The 27,067-nt window shown below is 33.9% G+C and overlaps 4 protein-coding genes across 4 annotated transcripts; 2 read left to right on the top strand and 2 right to left on the bottom strand.

Annotated features, from left to right (window-relative positions):
- Positions 1 to 2,729: 2,729 nt before the first annotated feature.
- Positions 2,730 to 6,862, bottom strand: LOC107617464 (RING/U-box superfamily protein). Its single transcript, XM_088499620.1, has 9 exons — positions 6,553 to 6,862; positions 6,086 to 6,166; positions 5,562 to 5,682; positions 5,373 to 5,467; positions 4,731 to 4,802; positions 4,208 to 4,441; positions 3,990 to 4,098; positions 3,626 to 3,812; positions 2,730 to 3,284 (listed from the first exon to the last, which is right to left on the bottom strand). Exons 1-9 carry the CDS (start codon positions 6,574 to 6,576, stop codon positions 3,194 to 3,196), a joined length of 1,014 nt encoding a protein of 337 aa, XP_088355746.1. The 5' UTR covers positions 6,577 to 6,862; the 3' UTR covers positions 2,730 to 3,193.
- A 181-nt stretch (positions 6,863 to 7,043) lies between these two features.
- Positions 7,044 to 10,039, top strand: LOC107617463 (mitotic checkpoint protein BUB3.1). Its single transcript, XM_016319221.3, has 8 exons — positions 7,044 to 7,296; positions 7,374 to 7,587; positions 8,265 to 8,531; positions 8,790 to 8,865; positions 9,003 to 9,083; positions 9,253 to 9,331; positions 9,431 to 9,531; positions 9,676 to 10,039. The coding sequence occupies exons 1-8, from the start codon at positions 7,174 to 7,176 to the stop codon at positions 9,755 to 9,757; spliced, it is 1,023 nt and encodes a 340-aa protein (XP_016174707.1). The 5' UTR covers positions 7,044 to 7,173; the 3' UTR covers positions 9,758 to 10,039.
- Positions 10,040 to 10,233: 194 nt separating this feature from the next.
- Positions 10,234 to 13,239, bottom strand: CLPR1 (CLP protease proteolytic subunit 1). The gene is made up of 9 exons (XM_016319220.2): positions 12,815 to 13,239; positions 12,560 to 12,675; positions 12,244 to 12,447; positions 11,970 to 12,074; positions 11,819 to 11,881; positions 11,598 to 11,709; positions 11,008 to 11,069; positions 10,736 to 10,918; positions 10,234 to 10,656 (listed from the first exon to the last, which is right to left on the bottom strand). Exons 1-9 carry the CDS (start codon positions 13,041 to 13,043, stop codon positions 10,570 to 10,572), a joined length of 1,161 nt encoding a protein of 386 aa, XP_016174706.1. The 5' UTR covers positions 13,044 to 13,239; the 3' UTR covers positions 10,234 to 10,569.
- Positions 13,240 to 20,217: 6,978 nt separating this feature from the next.
- ZF2 (zinc-finger protein 2) lies at positions 20,218 to 21,916 on the top strand. The gene has a single exon (XM_021111156.2). The coding sequence runs from the start codon at positions 20,725 to 20,727 to the stop codon at positions 21,571 to 21,573; it is 849 nt and encodes a 282-aa protein (XP_020966815.2). The 5' UTR covers positions 20,218 to 20,724; the 3' UTR covers positions 21,574 to 21,916.
- Positions 21,917 to 27,067: the final 5,151 nt, after the last annotated feature.

The raw sequence follows: 27,067 nt of genomic DNA, 5'->3' as shown, positions 1-27,067 counted from the left end.
CAGAAATATTATTAATATATTAAGCGGCTCAAGACACATTAATGAATTTTCATTTTAAGGTCAACTACTACGCGTATTATTGATTTATTGTAGAAGATAAATCTATAACCAAATTAAATATTTTGCATGAATCAAAAGCCCAGTTTGGCAAAGCGTGTGGAAACTTTTTTTTGGTTAATACTGGAACGTGCTGTCCACTGTTAATTAGCCTTTGGAATTCAAGATCAAATAATCAATAATCAATAATCTCCAACTTAAATAGTGATGCATCCTATTTAATTATTTAAGCAATTAGAAATGTATAGTTTGCATTTGTGTTGAGATGAGAATGGAAATAATCGAATATCGCTTGTGTTTATAAATATCAACAATTTTTAGTGGACATCATCTTATTTTAGTTAATTTGATCATGAACAAGTGTTGTGTGTACAAGTAAAAGGAATAATCTTATAGATTACTGAGTTCGTTTATAAATACGGGACATTCAAACTAGGGGTGCACAGACCCGGCCCGGCCCGAAAGCCCGGTCCGGTCTCGAACACTTTAGGGGCTAATTTGGTGTGATTTCATCGGGTTTAGGGCCGGGTAAGGGTCTCAAAAATAGACCCGGTCATTATTTCGGGTCGGGTCCGGGCCATAGCTCGGGTCACCCGAAGTCGGCCCGGTGGCCCGGTCTTCATACACAATTAATATTTTGTGTTATTAGTGATGGATCATGACTATTCTTATGTGGAATTTAAGTATTGTAAACTTTAATATTTTGTATTATTAGTCATTATAAGACTACAAGTTAATGTTTTATATTTAGAATGCTTAAAACTTTAGACTAATGCATAATATTGTGTTATTTGTATTGATTCAAATATTTGGTATTATTAGACAATATTAGTATTGATTGTGGTTTTGCTTTAGTATTGATTGTGGTTATGCTTTAATTTTAAAGAAAGGTTGGTTCTTGTTATATTTTTCTAAGTGAATTTTACCATGTTAAATAATGGTTGGAGTCTTAGAAATTTAGATATTTTTACATGCTAACTTACAAGAAGGTATCAACGTATAGTAATGTTAACGGCCCGATTTTCACCCGGTTTTTACCCGGTATAATTGTGGCCCGAAAGTGTATTGGTTTCATCGGGTTTAGGGTCGGTTTCGGGTCTAATAAATAGATCCGGTGTATATTTCGGGTCGGGTCTGGGTCACATCAAACCCGGCTTCACCCGGCCCATGTGCACCCCTAATTCAAACAGAAACACAAAAATACTAACAAAAAACATAATTTATTTTTTATTTTTTTATTATTTTTATTAATTTTTTATAATTATATTTTTTATTATTATATTTTTGTTCAAATTTTTTGAATAAAAAAATGAAAATAAATCATACTTTTATAATTTATTTTAATTTATCACCAAACAAAATATAAAAATATTAATTTTATATGTATCTGTCATTTATGTCTTATTCTCAAGTATTTTGTCTTGTCCAGTTCTCAAAACCAAATATGGTATTCTTTTACTGGACTTGGCGTGGTTGGTTGATGCAAGATAACAAGCAACGAAAATCCTCTTCTAACTAAAGGCCATGGAAGTCAATGAATTATATTTATTATAATAATATTGTCTGTTTAGAGGATTGACTTTTGATTTGTCAACCATTTAACTATAAACTATCGAACGTTTTCAATATTCATGTATTATAATCCCAGAAAGTCAAAAAGAAAAACAATTCCTCCTCGAACATCCTTTTTTTTTTAATTTTGACTTCTAGAATGTAAACTAATAAAAGTATCATAATTTGAGAAGCCATTCAGCCAGCTTCTGCTGAGAATACTATTGATTTCTTTGCCCATTGAGGGAAAAAAAAAATGAAGACGTAATAAAGCAGAGTGAACTACAATGATCATATAAATGTAATTGACCTCATCTTGTTATTCACCCTGTTTGCTTTATTTGGTTATATTATATTGAAGGCATCCCTCATGATTGACTCAGCAGTTCACAATTTTGTGTTATTTTATAAGTAATTGCCTGTTTTCGATTATGATTTAATAGTGGTGACTGGTGATGATCTAAGTAAACCTGGTGTACTGAAGTATCTCATACTCTCATTCAAACATTATTTTCCTTTCTCAAATTATATAAAATAAAATAGATAAAAAATTTACATACAGTTGTTTTTATTTGACATTAATAGTTAAGAATCGTTAAACGTCAATTTAGTAAAACATGTCAAATTATTTAATAGTTCTCAACTATCAACTCTACATCAAGACTATATATAAAAATTTTGAAAAAAATCCTAAACGACCCCTAACAATTACCTCGAAAGACAATAAGACCCTTAACAAAATAAAAACCCAACCCGACCCCTGAGCTTTACTTTTATGAAACTGATTAGTTCCTGTATAGTGTTCTTTTTTTGTATTTTTTTTTTGCACAAAGGCTAATCAGTCCATAAAAGTAAAGCTCAGGAGCTGGGTTGAATATTTTTTTTTGTTAAGGGCCTCATAATCCTTTCGAGGTAATTGTCAGGGGCCGGATTGGGTATTCACTCATAAATTTTCATTAATAATGAAATGAAATTCAACCCAAACATGAAACTGCTTTCTCTCTCTCATTTTGTTTTGGACAGGACTGGGCGGGCCAGGATGCAGCCCGACCCGGACCCACAGAAAACACACCTGAAGCAGATAGACCCGGGACAGACTCGACCTAGCACTGAAACTGAAATGAGTCTCCACTCTGCTGGAGCAAGAAGTATCATTTATATAAAGATGGTACTACTGCATAACATCTATGGGGCTGTTTTATGAAACAACAAAGACTGGCTAATAATGTGCGACTTATATATCAAATGGTTGAGACAAGTTGGTCTTCAAGATTCAAGGATCCCACATAATTACAACTTAAACCAATTCAGATAACAACATTCAATCCTGAATGTGCAATTCCATTCCAAATGGACACCAAAACTGAGGGCAAAGGGCAAAGATGGCTGACAAGGGTATTTGATACATCACTTCATCGGCATTCGAATGAAAATTATCAATGAGCTAGCTACTTGTATGTTCACCAAAAACAGCCACTGGTCCAAAAAAAGAAGCCAAACAGCAAGCAGCAGAAGCACCAGAAAAATCAGCAACACAGAAAATGGGAGCCACTGAACATCTAGCAAGATTCAGAACATTCCCATCTCAAATTTGTTCATCAGGAAGAAGCTGCTCTTCCCCTGGACCCCTTTGCACTAGTCTGTAATACAATATGCCCATGGTTGTCATGCATGCCCTGCATGTAGATCACAATAATGCCATCTGTCAAAGACTGAATCAACATATAACTGGAGTGCATACATATGAATGATGATGGTGTAATTTCAGCATCCTAGCTTTTCTTTTCTCGGAGGAATTATTTGGTGAAAGCATTAACTTATATTATCTTGGCACCCAGATATATACTGCTTGCTACAATTTCCCCGGTTGCCCAAATATTATTTGAGTAGGAATTACTCTGACAATTTAAAAATTTTGGATCCCAGATTTTTCATTTTTCACCTCTTCTGTGCTTCTTACTTTGGATAATAATAATAATAATAATAATAATAATAATAATAGTGGAAAGAGCTATACATAATTGCAATCAGAAGAAGAATTTTTCTTGGGTCCATCATTGATGATCTTCGATGCTTTGTACGGCCTTCTGATGTCTCAGTTCCATTTGATGCATCTTTTCTTGGTGGTGCAGTCACTGGTAGAGTAGGTAAAGCGCTAGACCAGAATGGAAGCAATGCTCGAAGGAATTTATGACGGAATGGGCCTACATTTTCAAACATGAACATCTGAATAAAAAAATTTGAACTTGACAAATCTCTGCACATAAGTGCAGAGGAAGCATACAAGAATAGAGGAAGACATGTTGAATCAGAAGGTAATATTTTCCAATAATAAAACACAAATTTAAAATATTGAAATTTTAAACACAAGACTATATCACCTCTTTTTGTATACTTTTTACGATTCCCGTCTTCATCATCAGCATAATATGAGATTTCAGAATTCTGTCGTTCAGCATGGATTGAGCCCTTCCTTGTGGTAGCTCCAGGCTGAATTATTTGCAATAAGAACAAAGTTAAGCATAATACTGAATGCAAACACAAATATGTTTGACAAAGCATTTTACTTTTAGCTGTGAATGAGAGTAAAAGTCCTTACAACAGGACTTGAGACATTCATGAAGTTTCCTGCTGAATTAGGACCATCTATCTCCACTATATCTGACACCGAAAGTTTAGAAGGTTGAGATCCAGCTGTAGCTGAGTATCCTTCTACTGAGTCTGAGTTTCCATGACTTTCCCTATTAATCAATGGATCTGAAGCAAAAGCAGGTGGAGGACTCCCTGATAATGAAACTGGATGATTTCCAAAGATATTCTTTTCCAAACCAGTCTGCACAAAAACAGGTGAAAACAAATGAAAAAAATTGTGATTGTTTCAACAAGTCCTCACACTATGATATTTCATATTCCTCAGCTAAGCATGAAACCTGACACGGACCCATAACAAGTATGGACATGAACATGGTGTTGTTTTAAAGTGTCGATAAGATACATCAGTACATCACAAATCACATCCCAAACCCACATTGTAAGACAATTGTCTCTTATTGTGACGAAAAGTTAGTGCATATTATAGCAAACAAGTAATGGCACCAAAAATTAAACATGCGATAAATCACCTGCAGGATAGCTTCCTTCAACTTGGAATGAAGACGTGATCCAGAATCTCTCACACTTTTGGGAGGCCATATCTGCATAAGTTATTTCACCAAAGTGAGACATCATAAAGAAAGGGTAAATTTGGCAATACAATTGCCTGATGTTCTGCAAGGAGAAGGCAAACCATATTGCCGTTCTCTTTGATTAAGCAACTACATTCATGATAAAGTCTTTGAAACAGGGATTTAACACCCAAGTGGCCAAGTCCAAGTCATGTAGTGTGGGAAGAGTGACCCCATGCAATAAACTCATGCATATGTGGCAGCAGGGGCCAGGAAGCATGGAAATCTAGGAAGGGCTCCAATGGAAGAAAGAGAAAAGGACTTACAAAGAGTGCTATGTACATGAAAAACCATTAGTTTATGGTTTTAACAAATATAATCCCCCTTCTGAGTTTCTACCTACCGTTAATAATTATGAAAAAGAACAAAGCAACAAAAGACAGAGGGGAAAACAAAGAAAAAGAGCACAAAACATGTTGCTTGGTTTTCTACTCCTTGTTTGTACAGAATGCTTTAGTAACCAGAACACCATGAATCCATTCCTTGTTAAGCAAAACCAGACAACTAAATGAACTAATGCACTGAATAACTGAATCTTACCGAAGTGGAACATGACGGACATACATATCCCGCTGGAGCAGTATGTGGAGGAAAACTCTTCAGATGAGAGACCAAGCAATTTGTGTGAATAACATCTATGTACAAATTTTAATTCATAACATGGATGTCAGTGCCTGTGAACAGTAATTATTTCAAACTTCAAAGGCACACATAGGCAAAACTACATACGCAAGCAACCCAGTCGAGTAGTTTGAGATCCAGCCCCCTCTTCTAAAACAACTTGGCACTGGCAGCATTTAGGGGGCCAATCATACTCCCCATCTATAACCCATTCTGAATAAGTTTGGACCTGTGAGAGACAAAAATAAATAAATAAATAGGTACACAAAGCTTAAGCCCAAAAACTTCATAGCTTGGTACATCAATATTTGAAGAACTTAAAAACCCTATTATTTGTCAAGGGAAATAATGAAAACAAAAGAAATGAAAATTAAATGTTGTACAAATATAGTACCAAAATGATATGTGCCGCAATTTTCTTTCCATTTTTTTTATTTATTTTGCGCAAAATAATCGCTAAGAGTTAATGTTACAAAAGGATCCCCAAAAAAATCCAGTCAAAACCAGAATTAAAATAGTTGTCATCAAACATGAAGCCAGGGCAATATCAATTAAATTAAATGGAGAAATATCATATTGAAAATGGACACCGTTACTTAGACGACGTTAACAAAAAAGAGATAGAAATTTACCACGCAGATTTGGTGCTCCGGGAAGCAGATACATTCTCCGCATACAGGAACTTTGTGCACGAAGCAATATAACTTAGTAGCCTAAAACACCATAAAAAATTATCAGTTCTGATTCCACGCAACCAAATGGGAAATCAAAATCATGGCTCAGCCCAAAGCTAATCAAGAACAAAATTCACATGCAATAACACTAATCACTTCCCATCAGTTCTATCTTCTATGCTCTAACACACACGGAAACACAGCTCAATCACCCGTTTCCGTCAAGCATTTTCATAAAAACACCGAAATCAAACAACGATTGAAATTCACAGATCGCACACACGCACATAGTTGATATGAATTTACGACACCAATCCGATCTAGCATTCTCAGCCAACAAATCAAGCACGAATGGGGAAACCAAATTCAGGGTTTCGAAATGAATAAAAAGAAGATACGAACTGCAAAGAGAAAAGAGGGGAAACCTTGCGACATTTGCAGACCACCATTGCATTGACTGGTACAATCCAATTGAATCTGATAATATGGTAACGGAAATCTTTCTTCAGAATAATCCGATTGCAGGAACGAAGACGAAGACCATATATGATTAATAATTCATAGTTCGGAGAGTGAGTTGCTCAAAGTTATTCATATTCACTTAGATTGTTATTTGTGTTCATGATTCATGAATAATAGCCTCTCTCTTCAGCTCACTGCGCACAAAACCCACCTCTTCTACGTTTTGTCTCTCAGATCCGTTTTCATTTTTGTTTTACTTTTTAATAATTGATTAGTTAATTCCATAAATATATTTCTGTTTTTTAAAAGAAAAAAAATAATATAACGGGCCTTGTTATAAAAATGGGCCGTTATATTAGCATGGGCCCAATGAACCAAATTGTAGGCTAAATTGTTTACATTTGGGCCTAAGATAAGGATCTGTCTTCTTCTAATTTGAAATTTGAAAAAACTCATCATCCTTCATTTGTGAGTCTTCTTCATTGCTTGTCGTATTGTTCTCTCAAAAATCAAAATTAAAAAAAAACAATTTCAATTCAAACGAGATTCCCTCTCTGTGTATTCTGCCAGAACCCTAACTAACCATGGCAACTGCAGTTACGCCGGCGTCGCTCGGCCGAGAGCTGTCGGATCCTCCGTCCGACGGAATCTCCAACCTCCGCTTCTCCAACCACAGCGATCTCCTCCTCGTCTCCTCTTGGGATAAGGTACGCTCCTCTTCTCTCTCTTCTTCACTTTGCTTCTCATTTCCGTCTCTGACATCTTCAATTAATCGAATCATCAGAGCGTGCGCTTGTACGATGCCAGCGCCAATGTGCTCAAGGCTGAGTTCATGCACGGCGGCTCCGTCCTCGATTGCTGCTTCCACGATGACTCTTCCGGTTTCAGCGCTGCCGGCGACAACACCGTCAGGCGCCTCCTCTTCGCCTCTAACAAGGACGACATCCTCGGAAAGCATGACGCTCCTGTTCGTTGTGTTGAGTACTCCTACGCCGCAGGTTTCTCTCACTCTCTACTCTTCATCTAGCTGCTCAGCAATTAATTAGTCAAATTAGGAACTATATCCTAGTTACTCTCCAGTAGCTTATTGGCAATTAAGTTGTTAATCACATGATTAAATACACTAAGCTGGTTGTAGTACGTGTTTGCTTTATCTTTCAGATCTAATGCTTAGAGCTGACAAATCGAAAATGAACCATGTGTGTTTTCTAACTTAATTGATGCTGTTATTTATGTTCTTTCAGTAGTCAAGTTCACTCTTCCGTTGAATGCATGTTCAATTTATGTTTTTTATTGTAGCTGAAGACCACATTTACTTGTATGGTCTGCAAAACCTAAACTAAACTATGTGATCAGACCCTCTCATATCTTCCCCGGGCATTGCTGGTTGATATTCTTTCGAACAAGTAACGTTGGTGTGTTGCTTATACAGAAAGTATTCTGACGCTAAAGGGAGGAACAACATTGATGAAATTTTAATCAAAAAGAAAATCCTTTGTGTTACCATTGCTCTTTAATGCTCCTCAACATGAATGATAATTTTATAATCGTGATATAGATGCTCACCATTTGGTGGAGCTGTCATACTTGTATCTGAAATTTTCAACATGTTTTCGTTCATTTTAATCATTGTGTTTTATTCTTTTCTTTTCTGTTTTTTTTTTTTTCACTATAGGGCAATTGATCACTGGTAGTTGGGATAAAACCCTGAAGTGCTGGGACCCTAGGGGTGCAAGTGGACAGGAGCGCACTCTGGTTGGGACATATCCACAACCTGAGCGTGTTTACTCCCTATCTCTTGTTGGACATCGACTAGTTGTAGCAACGGCTGGAAGGCATGTCAATATTTATGATTTGAGGAACATGTCTCAACCCGAGCAACGCAGAGAATCTTCGTTGAAATATCAAACTAGATGTGTGCGCTGCTACCCCAATGGAACAGGTAAACTTGAGCATTCATAGACGTGCACTCATCAAAATTTTTGTATGCATTTCTTGGCTAATGGTAGCTCTATGTTTGCTTATGATTTTGTGCTTTAAGTTGTTTATAAATACTACAAAATAGAAATCACTTGAAGGAAGAACATGTACTAAACATGCTCAGATTATTTGATTATGTATTGATTGTATATTCCAATTTCAGGAATGACACATATTTGATTGCTTTGTTAAAATCAATTGTATTGCTACTTCTTTGTAGGATATGCACTTAGTTCTGTGGAAGGAAGGGTTGCAATGGAATTCTTTGACCTCTCTGATGCTAGCCAAGCAAAAAAGTAATTATTTCTTTGTATATCTGTATGTTTTCCCTTTCAAATGCCAGTGTAATAGGAATATTCATGTTCATGATGGTCGTTTGACCATATGAGAAATAGCAATTACTACCGGCTAATAACTTATGACCTTTATTCAGATATGCCTTTAAGTGCCACCGAAAATCAGAAGCTGGAAGGGACATTGTCTATCCTGTAAATGCTATTGCATTCCATCCCGTGTATGTATTTAAGAATTCTCAGTCATCAGGATTTTATTACCACCTTAATTTATTCGACGCTGTGAGGATGTTGAATTGCTTATGTAATTGTGCATGATAGGATTACCAACTTGTAGGCTTTAGTTACAGTGATTAACAAAATGCTCTATAAAAAAAAATCTTGCTGTAGATATGGTACGTTTGCCACAGGAGGTTGTGATGGTTATGTTAATGTTTGGGATGGAAACAACAAGAAGAGGCTATACCAGGTTTTAATTTCTTTTCTCTTCTGAATAGTTTGAACTACCAGATTTTTTCCCCTTCTCGTGCAATGAATCATATTACTAAATTGCTGCTTTTGCTTCCAGTACTCAAAGTATCCAACAAGCATTGCTGCACTTTCATTTAGCAGAGATGGGCGGCTCCTCGCTGTTGCATCAAGTTATACATACGAAGAGGGGCTTAAACCGTAAGCACTCTGCAAAACTACTGGTTCTAGTCTATGTATTTTTTTTGGGCACACTCATCTCATGCCTTCTTCTGGGGGACTGAACTGAAGTTCTTTCTTGGTCCTGAATATTATGATAGTTTTTAACTACATTTTAATTTACAGCCATGATAAAGATGCCATATACATCCGTGGCGTAAACGAGATTGAGGTCAAGCCAAAACCCAAGGTCCTTCCTCCAGCTTGATCGCGGATGATGACCCAGATTGCAAGTAGATTTGATATGCTTGTCAACTAATGTGTGCATATGTTCACGTCTCCCTCGTGGACACCTAGAACAAAGCTATATATAAGCTCATTTTGTTTAGTAGTTTTATTTCTAAGTACGATCTGTTGTTGGAAATGTTCTCTTTTCTACTATTGTTTGTCCAGATTACCTTCTTTTGTTAAGGTAGTTATGTTGTAAAGTAATTTGACTTGAAACTGATAACCAGTTATTACCAATGTTATGCCTCCCATTTTCAACTCAGCATTAAGATGGTTATACACCCTTAACTGTGCAGTTAGTCAACAACTATTATGATCCAGGGGTAAGATACTAAGATGTCATGGGCGATGCAGTTAAGAATTAAGATGTAACGTAAACGCGACTTGACTTGAGAAAACAGAAAGCTTCCCACGGTTGAACTTGAATGGTATGTAAAGATAACATAGCGAGTATAATGACGCCATAAAAGTCTACCACATTAGTAATGGTTCCATATTTACAATATAAGAAAACACTAATATTTAAACATTATTCGTTCCATTCATCCAATGAAATTTTCGAAACCAACAATAGATAATTTAGTAATTCAGCAACGTAAGTAACACATCAACCAAGAGACGAGATCCAGACGTTAGAATCTGTCTGGGGCAAAATTTTTTAGTTGGCCTTCATATAATATAATACCAAGATAGCTGCTTGACCTTCATACAATGAGTACAACAAACACCCTTTAAAGGCGTTGCTTGCTTTCTTGTGGTAGCAGGGAAGAAGTGCCTTATGCTTTGTGCCAATTACCCAAGTCCCGAAGGAGACACTTGAGGGTTAGCACCACCTTGTCTTCTCATAGCTCGTGATTGAGCAAGCATTTCATCATAATTCTGATCCAAGAAGTGATAGTAAGTATAGCATGCATGGTATTTTAGGAGGGAATATATATATATTGCAATGAAATATTACCCGTTTGTCAAAAGCAATGTCCTGCGAATCGATTATTTTGTCAGCAAGACCGTACTCAATAGCTTCCGCTGCCCGAAAATATTTAGGCCTCTGGACATCTTTAGCAATTTCTTCCTTAGATTTCCCTGTTCCTTTAGCCAACAGCTCGATGTAAGACTCACTATTTGCCTCCAGTTCTTTTGCCTGTATTTTTCCAATATAATTGTTAAATTGAATAGCTATAACAAAGAGATAAACAAACAAACAGTGAAGAGGACAAACAGATTTATTACCTTAATCCACATATCTATAACAGCACCACTGGATCTGTTGACTTTTGGTAGATGCAATTTTGCTGCAATAGGAAACATTTTAGAATCCATGGTAGTATAAAATATCATACAACACTATATTCCACATAATCCATTTAAAATGTATGGTCTATTTCTGCAATATTTTCTTATTGAAATCTTTCTACTCCACTACATAAATAGCAACTGACAGGAGAAATATACCTAAGCATAGAACTTTTATATTCAAAATAACAACTCCAGCAAGGAAGTTTTTCCTTAAAAAAATCGGACAAATGGAGAACCAGTATCAGCCAGCAAAGAAGGAATTGTATCAACTTCTTAACAAGCATGTTAGCAGCTGTTTGATCAGAAGATCTAATGTGAGATCCAAAATGGATGATTATGAGGTTTTAGAAGGGAACTATAATTCACTATTCCTATCTCCAAATATACTCATGAAACAAATAAAGGATAAAGGATTTAGAAGGAAGATTCATAGAACATGTCCAAAGCCTCTACAAAGGCACAATGATGAGGATTCAATCAAGCAAAAGTTTTTGAAAAAAAATTAACAGAGATAAAGGTCATACTAGATGAATTTGGCTGTACAGCGCGATAACCCTTTGCTCCAAGCGACAGAAGCATTGCTGCCTGACCATATGCCATGCCACAATTCACAGTATAGACATCTGATTTGACATACTTCGGGCAGGAAAAAAAATGATCAATTAAAGCACGGGTAGCAGTGATGAATTGAAAGAATACACCAAATCACAGCCTGTGTAGTATAGAAGTGGTGACAGAAACTTACAGACATCATATCAGCTATAGAATATGCCTCAGTTTCAGATCCCACAGTCTCATTCTTCTCATTCTAAAAATAAAAAGGGAAAGGAAAAACAATAATATAAATCAACACCTCACACAGGGGAACATTTTATAACACTGATTACAAAGCTTACCTGAGTCCCAGATGAATTGATATACAAGTATATAGGTTTGGCCGGATTATCATAATCCAGCCACATAAACTGAGCAATAAGAAGTTCTGTGACAGCTGGTACAATCTGCTCGAACGCATAGAAAAACATCAGCATGACCACAATAAATGATTGAAGGTATACAACTATAATAAAGCTAGTGATACAAGAAATCTATACATAGAAGCTAGTGAAACCAGAAATATGCAATCATCAAGAGCAGGCGATATTAAAGTGAAAACATGACGATGCTTACCGGCATACCCAGATAGCATATCCGAGCATCCAAGAGCAACGACGGCAAATCCGGTGGAGCAGTTCTAGGCCTTCCAGTTCCTCTACCTCCTCCCCGGTACATACTGACACTCATGCTGTATTTTGAAGGGCCCTTATCACCGAAGTCAGATAGACTCCACATCCCACCATGATCCAAATAATTTCTGGCAGATGAGATGCTTTCCTGTCATAACAGTTAAAATTGAAAGTAATTCTCAAAAGGCAAAACCACATTCTCAATCAATAATTTGATTATCAAATCAATGGATATATAGAGGGCAATAAAATGTGTGAACCTCTGTAACTCTTTCAGTCTGCTGGCGGATAGGATTATCTTCAGTCATGAACATGTCCATTTGTGAAGGAGTGAGGCCATATAGAGATTGAGGTGCATTCTTGTAGTTATCCATCACTACACATCATAATCAAGCACGAAATTGTAATGTTCTTCAGCTAGTTCATACTCAAATTCGCAAATAGTAAAGAAAAATCGAAGAGCACAAATTAGCAATAAACCTAATAAATGGGGAAAAGAGGTGAAACGAACTCACATCCGTCCTTGAGATTTTCCTGGCGGAACTGCTTGGGGATGTGGTCGAAAGAAGAGGACTTGGCAGAAGGAGACTTGAAGGTGCAACCACGTGGAAGTCTGGGTCTGGCGGGAGAAGGAAGGAGCTTGGTTCCATGGAGAAAGGTGCGCAGAGAAGAAGCTGCGGAATCGTCAATGAAGGAGGAGGGTGCAGAGAGCGGTAATAACAGAGAGGACGCCATTGGGGGCATAATCGGAAGCACAGATGAAAAGGAATTTGGGGTTTGCTTCAACGGCGAAGAAGATAGCTGCCTACCAGATTCTATGCCACTGCTTCATCCACTTCTCCTTCGCTTCGATCCAAATCCAATTGTTCCCGGGTCGGGTATAATACCTTCTTAACACTTTTTCTTGAATTTGGATCCTCTCAATTTTTAATTTGTATTTAGAGGGTAAAGTGTGATCTTCTACTCTTAAATAGTTTCTTTCTCATATTTATTTTTGGTCTCACCTATAAAATAAATTGTGAGAGATCACACTTTACTCTCTAAAGTAAAATTCAAATTTTAGAAAATTCAAATTCCTTTTTTTTAACTGAAAAAAAAAATTCATGTATTTCTTCTGCATAGAAAAAATTTAATTTTTTTAATTAGTATTAGTGAATTTTTTTATTTTAAATTTTAAATTCTAAACTTTTTAAAATACCATCTTATCTTTTAGGTTAAATTCTAAACCTGTTTACCTTGTGCATTTTATCCAATCCCATCAATTATCCTCGAGTTCTCTTTGCTTAAGCCGTAATATTAGTAAAGATTTATTCTTATTGCTTAGTAGATTGACATAATTCAAATAAAACCCTTATCATATTGCCAAATCTTCATTAACTAGATAAATTTTGGTAGGCTGATATGTGGTACTCGTAATATTACATGTGAATACAACGTGGCAGTGTGGTTATCCTCTTATTTATCTTGCCTGTCGTAATTGTGTTCCAGTTTTTGTGGACTTAAAAGATACATTAATCCAGTGTTCATACGCTACTCCGTTTTGTCCTATGTACTTTGAACTTTGAAGTTTAATCACCTTGATGTTGGCCCATGGCGTAGTCTCAAACTCTCAACTCCCAATAAGGGTATAGATATATAATCATGACATAATTTCACTTCATGACATGCATACATGTATCATGTATGTTAAGTAAAGCTATGGAGAAGCAAAATACGAGGTTTCTAGAACCGTAAGAATATGTTTAAGCTCCATAGATCCCTCATGTAGGATTGTGGGAAGGACATATGCTTGACTTTAATACCATAAATAACCTTGGCATATTGCTGTTTAATTTTTGCTAAACCTCTATACAAGAGAATCTTAATTTGGTAAAACGGTCATAAGCAAATTAGTCTTCTATGTTTCATCAACATTTACTATACCAAGAATGCTTAATTGCTAATTGAAATAATGAAGCTTCAGTTTTAGGGTTTGTTTCATCTGAGTTTGAATATGTTAAAAATTTATACTTTAGTTTAAATGCAATATTATTATATTGATACAAAGGTAGCAACACTACTTGAATTTGTGGATATTCACCCTGTTTTTTACCAGTTCAAGACAGGTAATTATCCATTTCAGTGCAGAGCGAATTTCTACGGGACGGCGCGGGATCGGATTTAAGTAATATCCACTTATGTCCGTTCTGGTATATATATATAATATATATAATTTTAATATATAATATATATAATATATGTAAAATAATTAATGATATTGTATCATATTTAAAGTTTTACTTTAATTTATATTATGTATATGATGATGGTTATATAAATTTTAAAATTTAATTTTATTGTTAGATTTTAATAATTATATGAACCGATAGAGATAAGACGGTAACGGTACCCCGCGAAGGCGGATTAAGGTTCAATTTTTTACTATTTACAAGTAAAAGTGAGACGAATTCTATATGAGTTATTGTAGGACGGGACGGAGTCAGGTAAGGAAAAAACCTGCCCTGATTCATAGGACCAATTCCCCTGCCAGCATTTGGTTAATTGGTTTGATGCACTATTGGATTGCTGGAGAACATTTTTGGTGTTTATGTGATGGATTGATGGAGAACATTTTTGGTTGATAAGTTTGAATATTTTTAAGAGAGGTGTTAGGGGCAGCAACTTTTGTGATTTGTAGTCATTAAATAGTCATCAATAATAATTTTAATGGTGTGAGATTTCATCCAATGGCTCACTTTTCTTTGCTGATTACATGCAGGCCAGAATTTGAAAAAGTTGCTGTCCTTCTAGACTTTTCCTACTTTTAAATAACAATGGGCCGAAGCCCAAAAAAACAGTTAAACCAGGATAACCCATAAAAGAGTAAAAGACCATGGCCCAATAAGTTTGAATTGGTAGTATAAGGAGTTCAGTGAATTCCTTCATCAAGAATAAAAGGGAGTGCAATGAAACCCAATAGCACTTGGAGGCTTTGTTCAAAGTGGAAGGTTTTAATGGGCTTAGGCCCCGGCATTTTACCAAAAAAAAGTAGAAGGTTTTAATGACCAAACAGCAAAGTGGAAGGTTTTAGGCCTCCTACAAAGTGTATTTGGGTTCAGGGCTGTTATAGCTGAGTTAGTAGAGAATAAACTCAAAAACGGAAAACAACTTTCTTCTTTTTTTTTTTTTTTTTTTTTTTTTTTACCAAGGATAGGAGACTCGAACCCGCAACCTCTTAATTGAGTATAGGGAGACTATGCCATTTGAGCTATTACTCATTAGCAAGGAAAACAACTTTCTTACCCAGATGATTAGTGCTTTGTAATCTGGGGCTTTTAGCCCTATTTTAAAACAAAAAAAAAAAGTGGTTGAGGCTGTATTCCAATGACAAAATTGTTTGCCTCCAAAGTTGTCACACCAGGCTCGAACCCAAATATATATCAATAATTAATTTAATAATTAATTTTTAATATACACTTAACATAATTATAATTTAATTTAATTTTATTCTCTTTTAACTGAATTTATAATTTAATAATTAAGCATCCACTCCACTTTTGATCCATTAAAGTTGGAGCAGGTAGATTTAATAGTTGTTTGCTTAAACTTTTCAAGCAAGTCTTCATAAAAATTTAAAAGAGCTTCAACTTCACCAACTGTATACATTTTTGATTTAGTACGAAGTGTAGTAATAACTGAATATTCTTCAAGTAATCCTTCGCATATTGCTTCAATGTAATCCTCAGAACTCAAAATGACAAGTTCTTGAATTTAGCCATGTAATCTTTGGCATAAACATTGAGTTTCTTCCCATTTTTAGTTTTATTTTGTTTGAAGCAATGAAGTGCTACTGCAATATGCAAAGGCACATTTGATTATGCAATTCTTGAAATCATCATCCATCGATAATGACAATCAGGAACAATGATTATAATCTTGAAGCAATCATTCTTGATGTTTGATAAAAGACTTTTCAGTAAGTTTATACGCATCAAAATCAAATTCAGATAGCTCTTTGTTTGGTAGAAGATGTCCTAAAAATTTTGACTCCGAATTTTGAATAATGCAAGCTGCTTCTAAGTTATAAAATTATTTTTATGAAGCTTATTAGGGATGGAATAGAAGAAAAATTTTCGTGTTAAAGTTATAATGATTAAAAATGTAATAGCCATAATGAAAATAACAAAATCGAGATATTAAGATTCAGGCTCTTGATACTGCGTTAAAATAGTGAGAAGAATGAAAATGTTGTAGAATTATGAGTAAAAAAGAGAATAAACATAATAAAATTAAGGTTTAATTACTGTACTGGTCCTATAGTTTTACAAAATTTTTAATTAGGTCTTTATACTTTTCTTCTTTTAATTGAGTTCTTGCACCAATTTTTTTTTTAATTGAGTTCTTATACTTTTTTTTATTTAAGTCCTTATACCAATTTTTTTTTAGTTGGGTCTCTATAAAATTAAGTCAATTACTACTAAAGGGGATTTAATTGAAAAAAAAAGTTGGTGCAAGGACCCAATTAAAAAAAAAGTATAAAAACCTAATTAAAAATTTTACAAAATTATAGGGACCAACGGAATAATTAAACCTAAAATCAAATCAGAGAATTGTAATTATAATCTTAATTGTACAAAAGGGTATGATTATACTTGTATATACATTAGGGAGTGTAGGAAGCAGAGAGTAGAAAACTGTGTATAGAAACTTAAATAATAAATATGGAAGAGTTTTAAGTGTATCAAAAATACTGGTATTTCAATTATTTTAACCGTTGATTTAAATTATAAAAAATATATATAATATATATTAATTAAAATTAACCATTAAAACAATTGAAATACAAGTGTTTTGGCCAAATTAAAAATTTTTCAATAAGTATAACTGAAAACAGTTTTTAATAACAGAAAGTTACTGCTACTCTATTAAAGTATCTATCTACTGAATTGTTATAGTACATGTGAAAATTTTGAAGCAACTATTGGCTCTTGTTCCAAAGAGGAAAAGAAATAAACGGTTATTGTTGTCCAGAGATGAATTGGCAGAGCAAGAATTAGGTGTCATGTGACATGCCAATAATCCTGTTGGCTCCCACAGTTGTGTTCAGTTCGGTGGGGTTCGCCTTTTGGAACCCTCCACGTACAAAGATGCTTAGTGTTAAGAATAGATTAGTGGCTGGTGTTTCACGTACAAAACTAAATTATATTATAATCAATATTATGCCAACGCACTCCTCCTCCATCCACTCATCCACTCACTACCTACATGATATGTTCTTTCCTTATAGTTACGTATACCCTAAATCCATCACATCTATCTAATTATCGGTTATAAACAAATACAATCCTTTTTAATTTGTCAAGTCTATCTCCCCAAAACAATTAAAAGGAGATAGAGAATTTAATTAAGTTTAATTCAAAAAATATGAGACAGATAATTGGGATGCTGATTGGAGTATAATTCTCAGCTGAGTTGATGTATTTACTTGGGATTTAAAAAAATAGATTAGTAATATATTTTTTAGTTTTTTATATTAATTTATCATGTATTAGATATCAACTTTAGTTATCAATCAATCAAATCATTTAATGACTATTAGGTATCAACTTTACGTGAAGTCGAATGCACTTGAGTTTTTACCTTAAATTAATAGTATATTAAGAATTAAGTAAGGATTGAGTGTTGATCTGAAGTGAGGATAAGAGAACAGGTTGTAGAATAATAATGGTGTGAAAGAATGGAAATGATTGTGTTTGTCGGTTATCCATAACATGTGGGAAGTAGGCAGATCAGATGCGAAGTTGAGACTTCAACTGCTACGTGTCACCATTTGAAACTACTTCACTTTATGTGCCTTGCGTGTCGCCATTTCCAACGCCTTTCCTTCTTCTCCTCGTTGCTCTCTTCTTTTTTTTTTTGTATATTTCGTCGGTGAATCAATCAACCAACCAACCCCTCTCTCCCTAGTCCCTCCCACAAAATACCACACTCTTCTTTACTCTCTCTTATCCTTAACGCGTTACAATTGTTTTACCTGGATTATTAATTAATTCAAAATATCACATATATAATATATTCCACATAGTTCTAGAACTTATTGTATGTGTTGAATCAAAATGCACGGATATAACACCAATCATGGAAAGATACCTGATTGAATATATATGACGCAATATTTAGGTGTATATAAAATGCACGCATGCCACGCGCACGCACGCATCTACAGTTCCACACTTAGCTTCAATTTGCTCGATCAATATACTCTACTTTTCCAAATAGTTCCAGAACTTGGCTTACATTTCACATAAAATCTTAATTGGGATAATAAAGGACTATTTGATTATGACGTAATATTTATTATTGAAGTTGATCATAGAGTAATCATCACTTCACAATTACTTTTCTTTTGGAGTTTCCTGTGTGGTATTTTGGCATTTTTCAAACGCCAAGTTAACATTCTTAAGCATAACAAGGTAAATTGGTGAAAATTCAAGTGCAGTTTGATTAATTTGACTTAATTTTTATTTAACGATTTTCAGGTATTAACTTTAAGTGAAGTCAATTTTACCTGGATTTTTACTAAATAAATATCTTATTAAAGCATTTTTACCAAGTAAATATCTTACTAAAAAATTATCAGAATTTATTATTTTAAAAGAAAAAGTCTAGAGACTAATAATTTTAGTGTTTTGTGACTAATATTTAACTATAAAAAAAATAAGAAATTTCTTATCATTGAATGTAATCTCACACCATTAAAAATACTATTGATGGCCAATTGATGGTTACAAAATACAAAAGTTACTGACCTCTTAGCACTCTTCATTTTAAAATATTAATGATTAATTGATAATTAAAAATAATAAATTGAGATAATTTTTTATTATTTTTTGTATGTGTTGTGTGTTGGAAAAAGGGTATTGGGACAGGTGGCAAGTGTTGAAGGTGGGTGCAATGGTTAGCTGTATTATTGGGTGTATGCCAACCAACGAATCAACAACGATAACTGATCCATTGCACAGTGGAAGTAGTTGTTGAAGCCACGAAATCTAAAGTGAGAGAAAGAGTAAGTAATAGTGATGATGAGGAGTGTGACTCTCACGCATATCCTTACTCTGATCCAAGCCATGACGAATAATCAACACCCCCATTACCCTTTTATTTTTTCGCCACGAGGCGTCTACACTTTTTTCTTTTTCATTAACACGTCAATTTGGTCAAATACGTTGCCTTCTACGCTTCTTTACAATAATCCCTTTCCATTACTCTAACTTCTACGCCTACGCGTATGCCTACATACACTATACGCTTGGATCCATTTCATTATTCTTTTCTCCTTCTCGTTCATTAATTAATATTACTATTATAAAACTTCAAAATACATCAGTTAATCAAGTTGCTTAGCTTGCAACAAGTTGCAAATGATTGAACTGATTTAAATTCATTACTCACCACATTAATTTCACAAAAATGAATGAATGCTAGTACTTTTGTTTCAATAATTGTGTTTACTTTTCTTCCTTTTTCCCCTTTTTTTTAATTCCAATAATATTAGGTATAACCACTATAATTAGCGTTGAATGTGCAAATTGTGAGGAAGATGATGATAATAATAATACTGAATAATAGGATTATTCTTGCCAAAATGTCAGGATATTTTTCGTTGACATTTAAAAGACCGAGCTGGCATTATTAGTAACCATAATCAAGGAGTTAGAAATAAAGAAAACAAAACTATCTAGTAGCTAGTAGATTAATTAGCAATAATAAGTACTAATTAGAATTTAGAAGTCCACCAGAAATGGTAAAAAGAGAACATGAATAAAAATTTGACCTTTTCTTATCCAATTCGGGGATAGAAATTAGAAAATTGCAATTAATACGTAATACCATACACACTATGACCATAGAAAATCGTGTTTTACACGGAGAAAGAAAGAAAAGTGAATGAGATTAAGATTAGATGAGATAAGAGTAGGCAATTATTCACATTGACATTCCCACAATAAGAGTGAGCATGATGACCATAACCACCATTCACCGTGTGCGGGATTAATTAATGGCACGGCAACTGCACATTAATAAAATTAAATTAGAAAGAAAAAAAAAAAAAAGAAGAGGGTAGAAAGTGCAGGGAGAGTAGAGGGGCATCACGTAGCATAGTTTTGACTTTGAAAAAGTCATGGGGAGGTGTTTTCTTCATGAGTTTCTCTCTCTCTCTCTAATCTCTATATGTGTATATGCTTTAGTTGACCGACTTTTGCTTTTGGTATGATAGCAAGTCACCACTACTCAACACTCAAACACTCACCACCGAGTCACCAACTCATATTCCTATATAAACACCCCCGAGCACACTTTTTTCTCATCCAGTCAATACAACACACACTACTCTGTTCGTACTCTGTTTTTCTCTCTCTCTCTCTCTGTAGTTAATAAATTAAAGATGGCTTTGGAGGCTCTGAATTCTCCTACAGCTGCAGGAATCACTCCTTTCATTGCCAAGTTCCAAGATCAAGAAGAAGAAGAAGAAGAGCTTCATCAGCTGCGTGAGCCGTGGGCCAAGAGGAAGCGATCAAAACGACCGCGTTTCGAGAACCCTCCCACCGAAGAAGAGTACCTTGCTCTCTGCCTCATCATGTTAGCTCACAGCGGCAACAAGGTCACTGCCACTACTCTTAAGAACGAACAAACAGAGTCTTCATCTTCACAGCAACCACAAGAAGCCTCATCGTCGCCGTCGCCGTCGCCGCCGCCGCCTATCAAGCTTACTCACAGGTGCACCGTCTGTAACAAGGCCTTCCCTTCTTACCAAGCACTCGGCGGACACAAGGCCAGCCACCGCAAATCATCCAATTCTGAAAACAACACCACCGCCGCCGCCGCCGCCACAGTCAACAGCGAAAACGTGTCAGCCTCCGCCACCACGAACGGCGGGCCAAGGATGCACGAGTGTTCCATATGTCACAAGTCTTTCCCTACCGGTCAGGCTTTGGGTGGCCACAAGCGCTGCCACTACGAAGGTGGCAACAACAACCACAACAACAACAACAACAATAGCAGCGCCGTGGCATCTTCCGAGGGCGGCGGCGCCTCCTCCCAGAGCTTCCGTGGCTTTGACCTCAACCTGCCTGCTCCCCTGACCGAGTACTGGTCGCCGGCGGGGCTTGATGACGTCAGCGAAGCGAAGACAAAGAACAAGAAGAAGAAGGTTGAAGAGCAAGAAGTGGAAAGCCCTCTGCCGGTAGCCGCCGCGAAGAGGGCGCGTTTGTTTGAAGACGCTGATCAGAACTAAGCAGAAGGGATTCGGATTCTGCTTAATTGATTGAATTTGATTGTGAATATGAACGGACAGATATACATATACATGGATCGCACACAGATTCATTCAAATTCTTCAACTCACTAGTTTCCGGCCATGATTATTTTATTTGGTTTTTCGTTTTGTTTTCTATTTTTGGGATCGGATATGGATGAAGAATTCGAATTTTAGTTTCAGGGGATATGATTTAATTTGTTTCTACTGCACCAATGCATTGATGTTTCTCTGTACAGACAAAATTTCTTCATTGCTTTTTGGACTGTACCTTAGCCTCTTTCTCTCATCAATTCAATCTAACCATTTTTTTACCATTAAATCTATGTATTAATATTTAATATTTTAATATATATTTCATATAATATCCAATTTCTAGTGTACTTTTATTTCCTAGAGACAAACAAAATGGAGTTATTATTATGAAGGTTATTAGATTAACTAAAGGTCATTTAGTTTCTAATCAAAATGTTTTGGACACATAAACATCCACTGCATGCCGCGTGAACAACGCAGGGACAGCAGGGATGGACATATTCTTGTTTAAAAATTCACATTTTGACACCCTAAATGAACTGTACTGTCTCAATTATGAAATTAAATAACAGTACATATATAAAGGAGTTTTAGTATTTTAGCATATTTGAAATTAAAGCCTCGCTATCTATTTAGGTCTCACATAAATATTTTAGATGGAGATTTATTAGTTTAAAGTAAGGAGAAATTAAATTTTTAATAACAAGGTAAGGTTAAGGTACACTAATTATAATGAAAGGTCTAAAAACAAACAACAACAACTTGTTGAAGATATAATTAGTTGTGCAATGCAACATCGTCCATGTTATAAGGTAAGGTGGGTTGAACTGAAAACCTTCCCATGTGGTTCGTGGCTTTAATGCACATGTTATCATTATGCCGAATTCACAACTGCTTTAGTTTGTGGCTAATAAGGACACTTGTTATTGGGTTGGCAAATTAAATCTATCTACCCACTAATTAATTCCAACTCTTGGTACGTATCCACAGGTACTTTTTCACTACATGCTATACACATACACTTTACTAATTAATCAGATTATGTCTTAATTAATTAAACTCCAGTTTTACCCTATAGAAATCAGTAAATTGAGTTAAGTCCATGTGGCAAGACGTGTGGGGAATGCTTCAACGTGCGGTGCAGTGTACTAATAATGCATTCAAGGAAGCTACGTTAATTGAGTTGTGAGCAAAGCAACTAGTACATAATGTTATATAATTTTGAATGCCTAATTAGCGTTACGCGTTATGTGGCCATATTGCAAGCCTTTGTGACTTAGCTTGGAGGAGTCTGAATCAATAATCCTAAATATGCCGTGCGTGTCGTGTTGTCAAAGTCGGTTCCTCCAAATACGGTCTTCACTTCTTATACACATTTATTCCTTTATTTATTTATTTATTTATTTTATCTATTGCTAGCTCCACATACATACGCTATTCATCCTTCTTCAAATGACTTTGCAGCCCCATTATCATTGATTCGCTGTTCATATGCTTGAGTGCAAATAACCACTGCTTTATTTTGACATTCACCAATCATTGTTGTATTATAGTTTTTTAATTTCAGTATCTTCGGAACTTTAGCTTAATAACTAAGGGAAAAAAAGGAGACAATTATGAGAATTACTATTGTATGTTTAGAATATGATGAGTATTTCTTTTCTCTCTAATTTAACTATTACAAAGTTTTATAATATAATTATTGTTTCGTTTTATTTTCTAGATAAAATTGAAGACGAGGAAAGCATAATAAAAACTATAGGCTAGTTTATAAAGTATGTAGCCAATGTTTTTAAAAGGAAGAAAGTATGAATAAAAGCAAACTAAACGTGTATAATATTCTTTATTGGTCATATATATGGATATACATGAGAGTGTGCATGACGAGGCTTCAAAGATTGTTTTTGTTAACTATTTCGCTACGTTACGAACAGTATTTCTGCCAACTTCTATTAATTCTTATTTATAACTGTGTTTAATGGAAGTATCTTCATGGATATGCCTAATAAATTTTTTTTATTATTATATTTAATAGAAGTGTCTTTATAAATATATTTTTTGGATGAATTTTTTTATATATGTGTTTAAAATATAATAATTAATTATTATTGACAATAAGTTGACAAATAATATGTTGTACCCTATACTTTTCCTTTTGTTAAATACTGAAAATTAAATATAGTTTAGAACACACTGAAAAGAGAAAGGTGCAAAGGTTTCGGTAAGATGTGAACAATTAGGAATTTGTGTCCTTTGCGTATGGAAGGTGAATATATGCATTAAGGAAAGGAAAATGTTGCGTGCTTTTATCATTTCCCTCTTTAATTTTTTTTTTTGTTTTTTCCAAAAAGAAACAAAGCAGCTGCATGGGTCAAATAGTGAGCTCTTTCAACGTTTTCAATAGTACTAGCTTAGATATTAATTATTACTACCAACTTCCCAAGAAACAAACAAAAACTGAATATTGATGATGATAATAATTGATTAATCATGGTGTGTAGTAATCTCAATAGAGAGAACTCGCGTGGTAAATAACATATAAAATGCATGCGGATTTGAACAAGTTGAATAAAATAAAATACGTTGAAGTAAAAGACACGAGAAACGTGAAAGAAACAGCACTTTATTTTTCGCATTTGATCGTTTCTTGTATTATAATTGACATGAGATAATTGAAAAACCATTTATTTATAGGCACAGGACATTAAAATAGAAATATAAAGATATAAAATTATATTTGAAGGTGAAAATTTACTTACAAATCAACTTTACATGAAATTAATTTTGAATGGCTGATACAGGTTACCATTTAGTTTAAAAAAAATCAGTTTATTTTATACAAATGATTTATTTAAAAATATTGATTTGGATAGATCAAATTACCTTTAATTTTTTTTTTTGCGTATTATTCCTAAATTCTTAAACGATGAATTTGATACGTTCTTTTTCGTCATTCTTTTTGACTAATCTTTCTCTAAATTTATATTTAACATTTATTTATTTAATTTTCGTTAAATATATGTATAATTGTATACAAATCGTTTGAAAAAGTAAAATTTAGTATTTAAAAAAAAAACAAAATTTACATTTTTTTTTGTCTGTATAAGAATGAAAAAAAAAAAAGAAAAATTAGGAATCGAGAAAGATAGAGAAAAAAATTAGAATTCACATGGAAAAAAAATTAAGTTTATGATACGAACAAAAAGTCATAAATAATATCATCTGTCGCTATTTTTTTTCGCCTCTGTTTCTATTTTCTTGAGGAGCTTTGATTTATTTTCACAAATTTTCAATCGTTAAATTTTTTCTCTAACACAGATTTTAAATTAAGTTGTAAAAATATATTTAATTATAAATTTATAATGTAAAAAGCTTATTCAAAGATATTAGTTCTAAAAAATTGAAAAAAACGAATTTCAAGAACATACCGAAGAAGAAGAGAGTAAAAGTAATTATTTGGTCTAATTTAAATTAATTTTTTAATTAAATTATTTGTATAAAATAAATTGATTTTTTTAAACCAAATAATAACACGTGTTAACCATCCAAAAACAACTTCATGTGAAGTCGACAATAAGTGAGTTTTTACCATATTTAAAAGATGAGATATAAACAAAAATATTATATTTAGAGATATTTAATTAATATATTTTATATCAATCATAACAAAAAAAATACAAAAATATTATCAAAAGACACAATTTTTTTATTAATTTTTATAATTATATTTTTATTACTATATATATTTTATATTTTTTAATAAAAAAATAAAAATAAATTAAACTTTAATAATTTATTTTAATTTATTATTAAATAAAATAAAAAATATGAATTTTTATATTTCTACATTCCCAGTATTTTATTTTTCTATTATCAGAAGCAAACACTATTATCCATCTCGAATTTATTTATGATGCCACCCCTTCCGTCATTTTCTCATCACCATAGTGCAATTTTTGTATAATTTTAATTTGTTTTCAAGTTTGTTGTCGTGTGTACTATGGTGGTATTTTTGACTAAATTGTAACATTATATTGTTGACTTTTGAATACTACTTTTAATCATCAACAAATAACTTCCAGGTACGTACGGTCAAGAGAAAAAACCAACGCACGAATTATATAAAATTCAGTTAGCAGCCCCTAGCTCCTTAATATTATATTAATTTAGTAATTAATGAATTAATCCAACAAGATAGATAATGGTTGATTTTTCGTGGAGGCTCTATGTATCAAGTGGATGAATGGATATATAGGCATAATTCCATTTGGCCTAATTGGTTTCAATTGGCAAAACCAAGTTAAACAGGGTGGTAATTAGGTCATCATATTAAGGCGATAATTAGAAAAGTTGAATTTGGTCCACGTCACAGTACACAGAGTTTAGGTAGCAATTAGCTAAGTTCGTTGTTATCTACCGCTTTGCTCAGTTGCCTTTTCTCTATTTAATAAAATATATTAGATGGGTTTATCACTGAGTAATCGTTTGATTTGGCATAATTTAGTAGGTTTTGCTTTCATGTGGAGTTAGGTGTTAATATGTTAGCATTAACACGTGGAATGGCAAATAACCTCAAATTTCATAATATGACAACAAGGTTGAAGGCGATGTTAATTCAACGATATATTAATTGTTACCTATTTTGCATGTTTTTCGCTAGGTAATATCCATGTTCACTAATACGTTAGGCACCAAATTTCTTTTAAACAAGTATATATTCACCTTCAAGTTTATCCACATGATCAGAGTAATTTAAAAGAACCAAACATAAAGAGTGTGACAATATCAAATTTGAGAGTAGCGATATCACTCACTATTTTTTAGAGCATAAAAGCATTGCCTTTAGGTAGGAACATTACACAAAGACATATTATGTGCAAGACAATTAATTTCGGAAAGGTTTGAATTTTGTCTTATGTATATAATAATTTATTAGTTAATACTAAATTTTTTAATAAAATTTAGATTTTGGGTTATACTACGTAATCAATGATTTTCTTGAATAACATGAACAATGGGTTCTTAAAATGACTCAATTCAAGTAAAACACACTACACTCTAAATTATTCACCTAAATCTTAATATTAAAATAATCATTCGCACACTTAGTAAATTAAACATCCGAATTGTTCACATTATTTAATATTTTGATTGTCTACTTATACTTTTTCTTATATTTTCATTGGATTCATCCTTACTTCTTGGATTGAGAATACTAAAAGAACAAAAAAAAAAAAAATAGTATGTGCAAGATTTCTGGTGGGTTTAATGCACATGGTGTTGGTGCTTTCTTTACTTTGGATCTGGGTCATAGTGGGCATGGTCCTTATTAAGTTTCTGTTTGTCCTAGTTATTATAAATGGGCCATTTGTTTTTGCTTTAATGGGCCTCTACAAGAAAGCCAATGTTATTATTGGCCTAAAAGTGATTTTTATTT

This window comes from Arachis ipaensis, chromosome B9, assembly GCF_059453495.1.
Source record: "Arachis ipaensis isolate K30076 ecotype BB chromosome B9, ASM5945349v1, whole genome shotgun sequence".
In the NCBI taxonomy this organism is placed as follows: domain Eukaryota; kingdom Viridiplantae; phylum Streptophyta; class Magnoliopsida; order Fabales; family Fabaceae; genus Arachis; species Arachis ipaensis.
Note: the sequence above shows the minus strand (reverse complement) of the source record. Positions and strands in the feature narration are given on the sequence as shown.

Excerpts from the sequence above, each read along its gene's own strand:
- CLPR1 (XM_016319220.2), bottom strand. The coding sequence starts at position 13,043 with ATGCCCCCAATGGCGTCCTCTCTGTTATTACCGCTCTCTGCACCCTCC. Across the intron at positions 12,676-12,814 it reads GGAAAATCTCAAGGACGGAT|TGATGGATAACTACAAGAAT; the intron begins GTGAGTTCGTTT and ends TATGATGTGTAG. Across the intron at positions 12,448-12,559 it reads AGACTGAAAGAGTTACAGAG|GAAAGCATCTCATCTGCCAG; the intron begins GTTCACACATTT and ends CTGTTATGACAG.
- ZF2 (XM_021111156.2), top strand. The coding sequence starts at position 20,725 with ATGGCTTTGGAGGCTCTGAATTCTCCTACAGCTGCAGGAATCACTCCT.
- LOC107617463 (XM_016319221.3), top strand. The coding sequence starts at position 7,174 with ATGGCAACTGCAGTTACGCCGGCGTCGCTCGGCCGAGAGCTGTCGGAT. Across the intron at positions 7,297-7,373 it reads TCGTCTCCTCTTGGGATAAG|AGCGTGCGCTTGTACGATGC; the intron begins GTACGCTCCTCT and ends TCGAATCATCAG. Across the intron at positions 8,866-9,002 it reads GATGCTAGCCAAGCAAAAAA|ATATGCCTTTAAGTGCCACC; the intron begins GTAATTATTTCT and ends ACCTTTATTCAG.
- LOC107617464 (XM_088499620.1), bottom strand. The coding sequence starts at position 6,576 with ATGGTGGTCTGCAAATGTCGCAAG. Across the intron at positions 3,813-3,989 it reads TAAAAAGTATACAAAAAGAG|GCCCATTCCGTCATAAATTC; the intron begins GTGATATAGTCT and ends TTGAAAATGTAG. Across the intron at positions 3,285-3,625 it reads CTTCTTCTGATTGCAATTAT|GGCATGCATGACAACCATGG; the intron begins GTATAGCTCTTT and ends ATCTACATGCAG.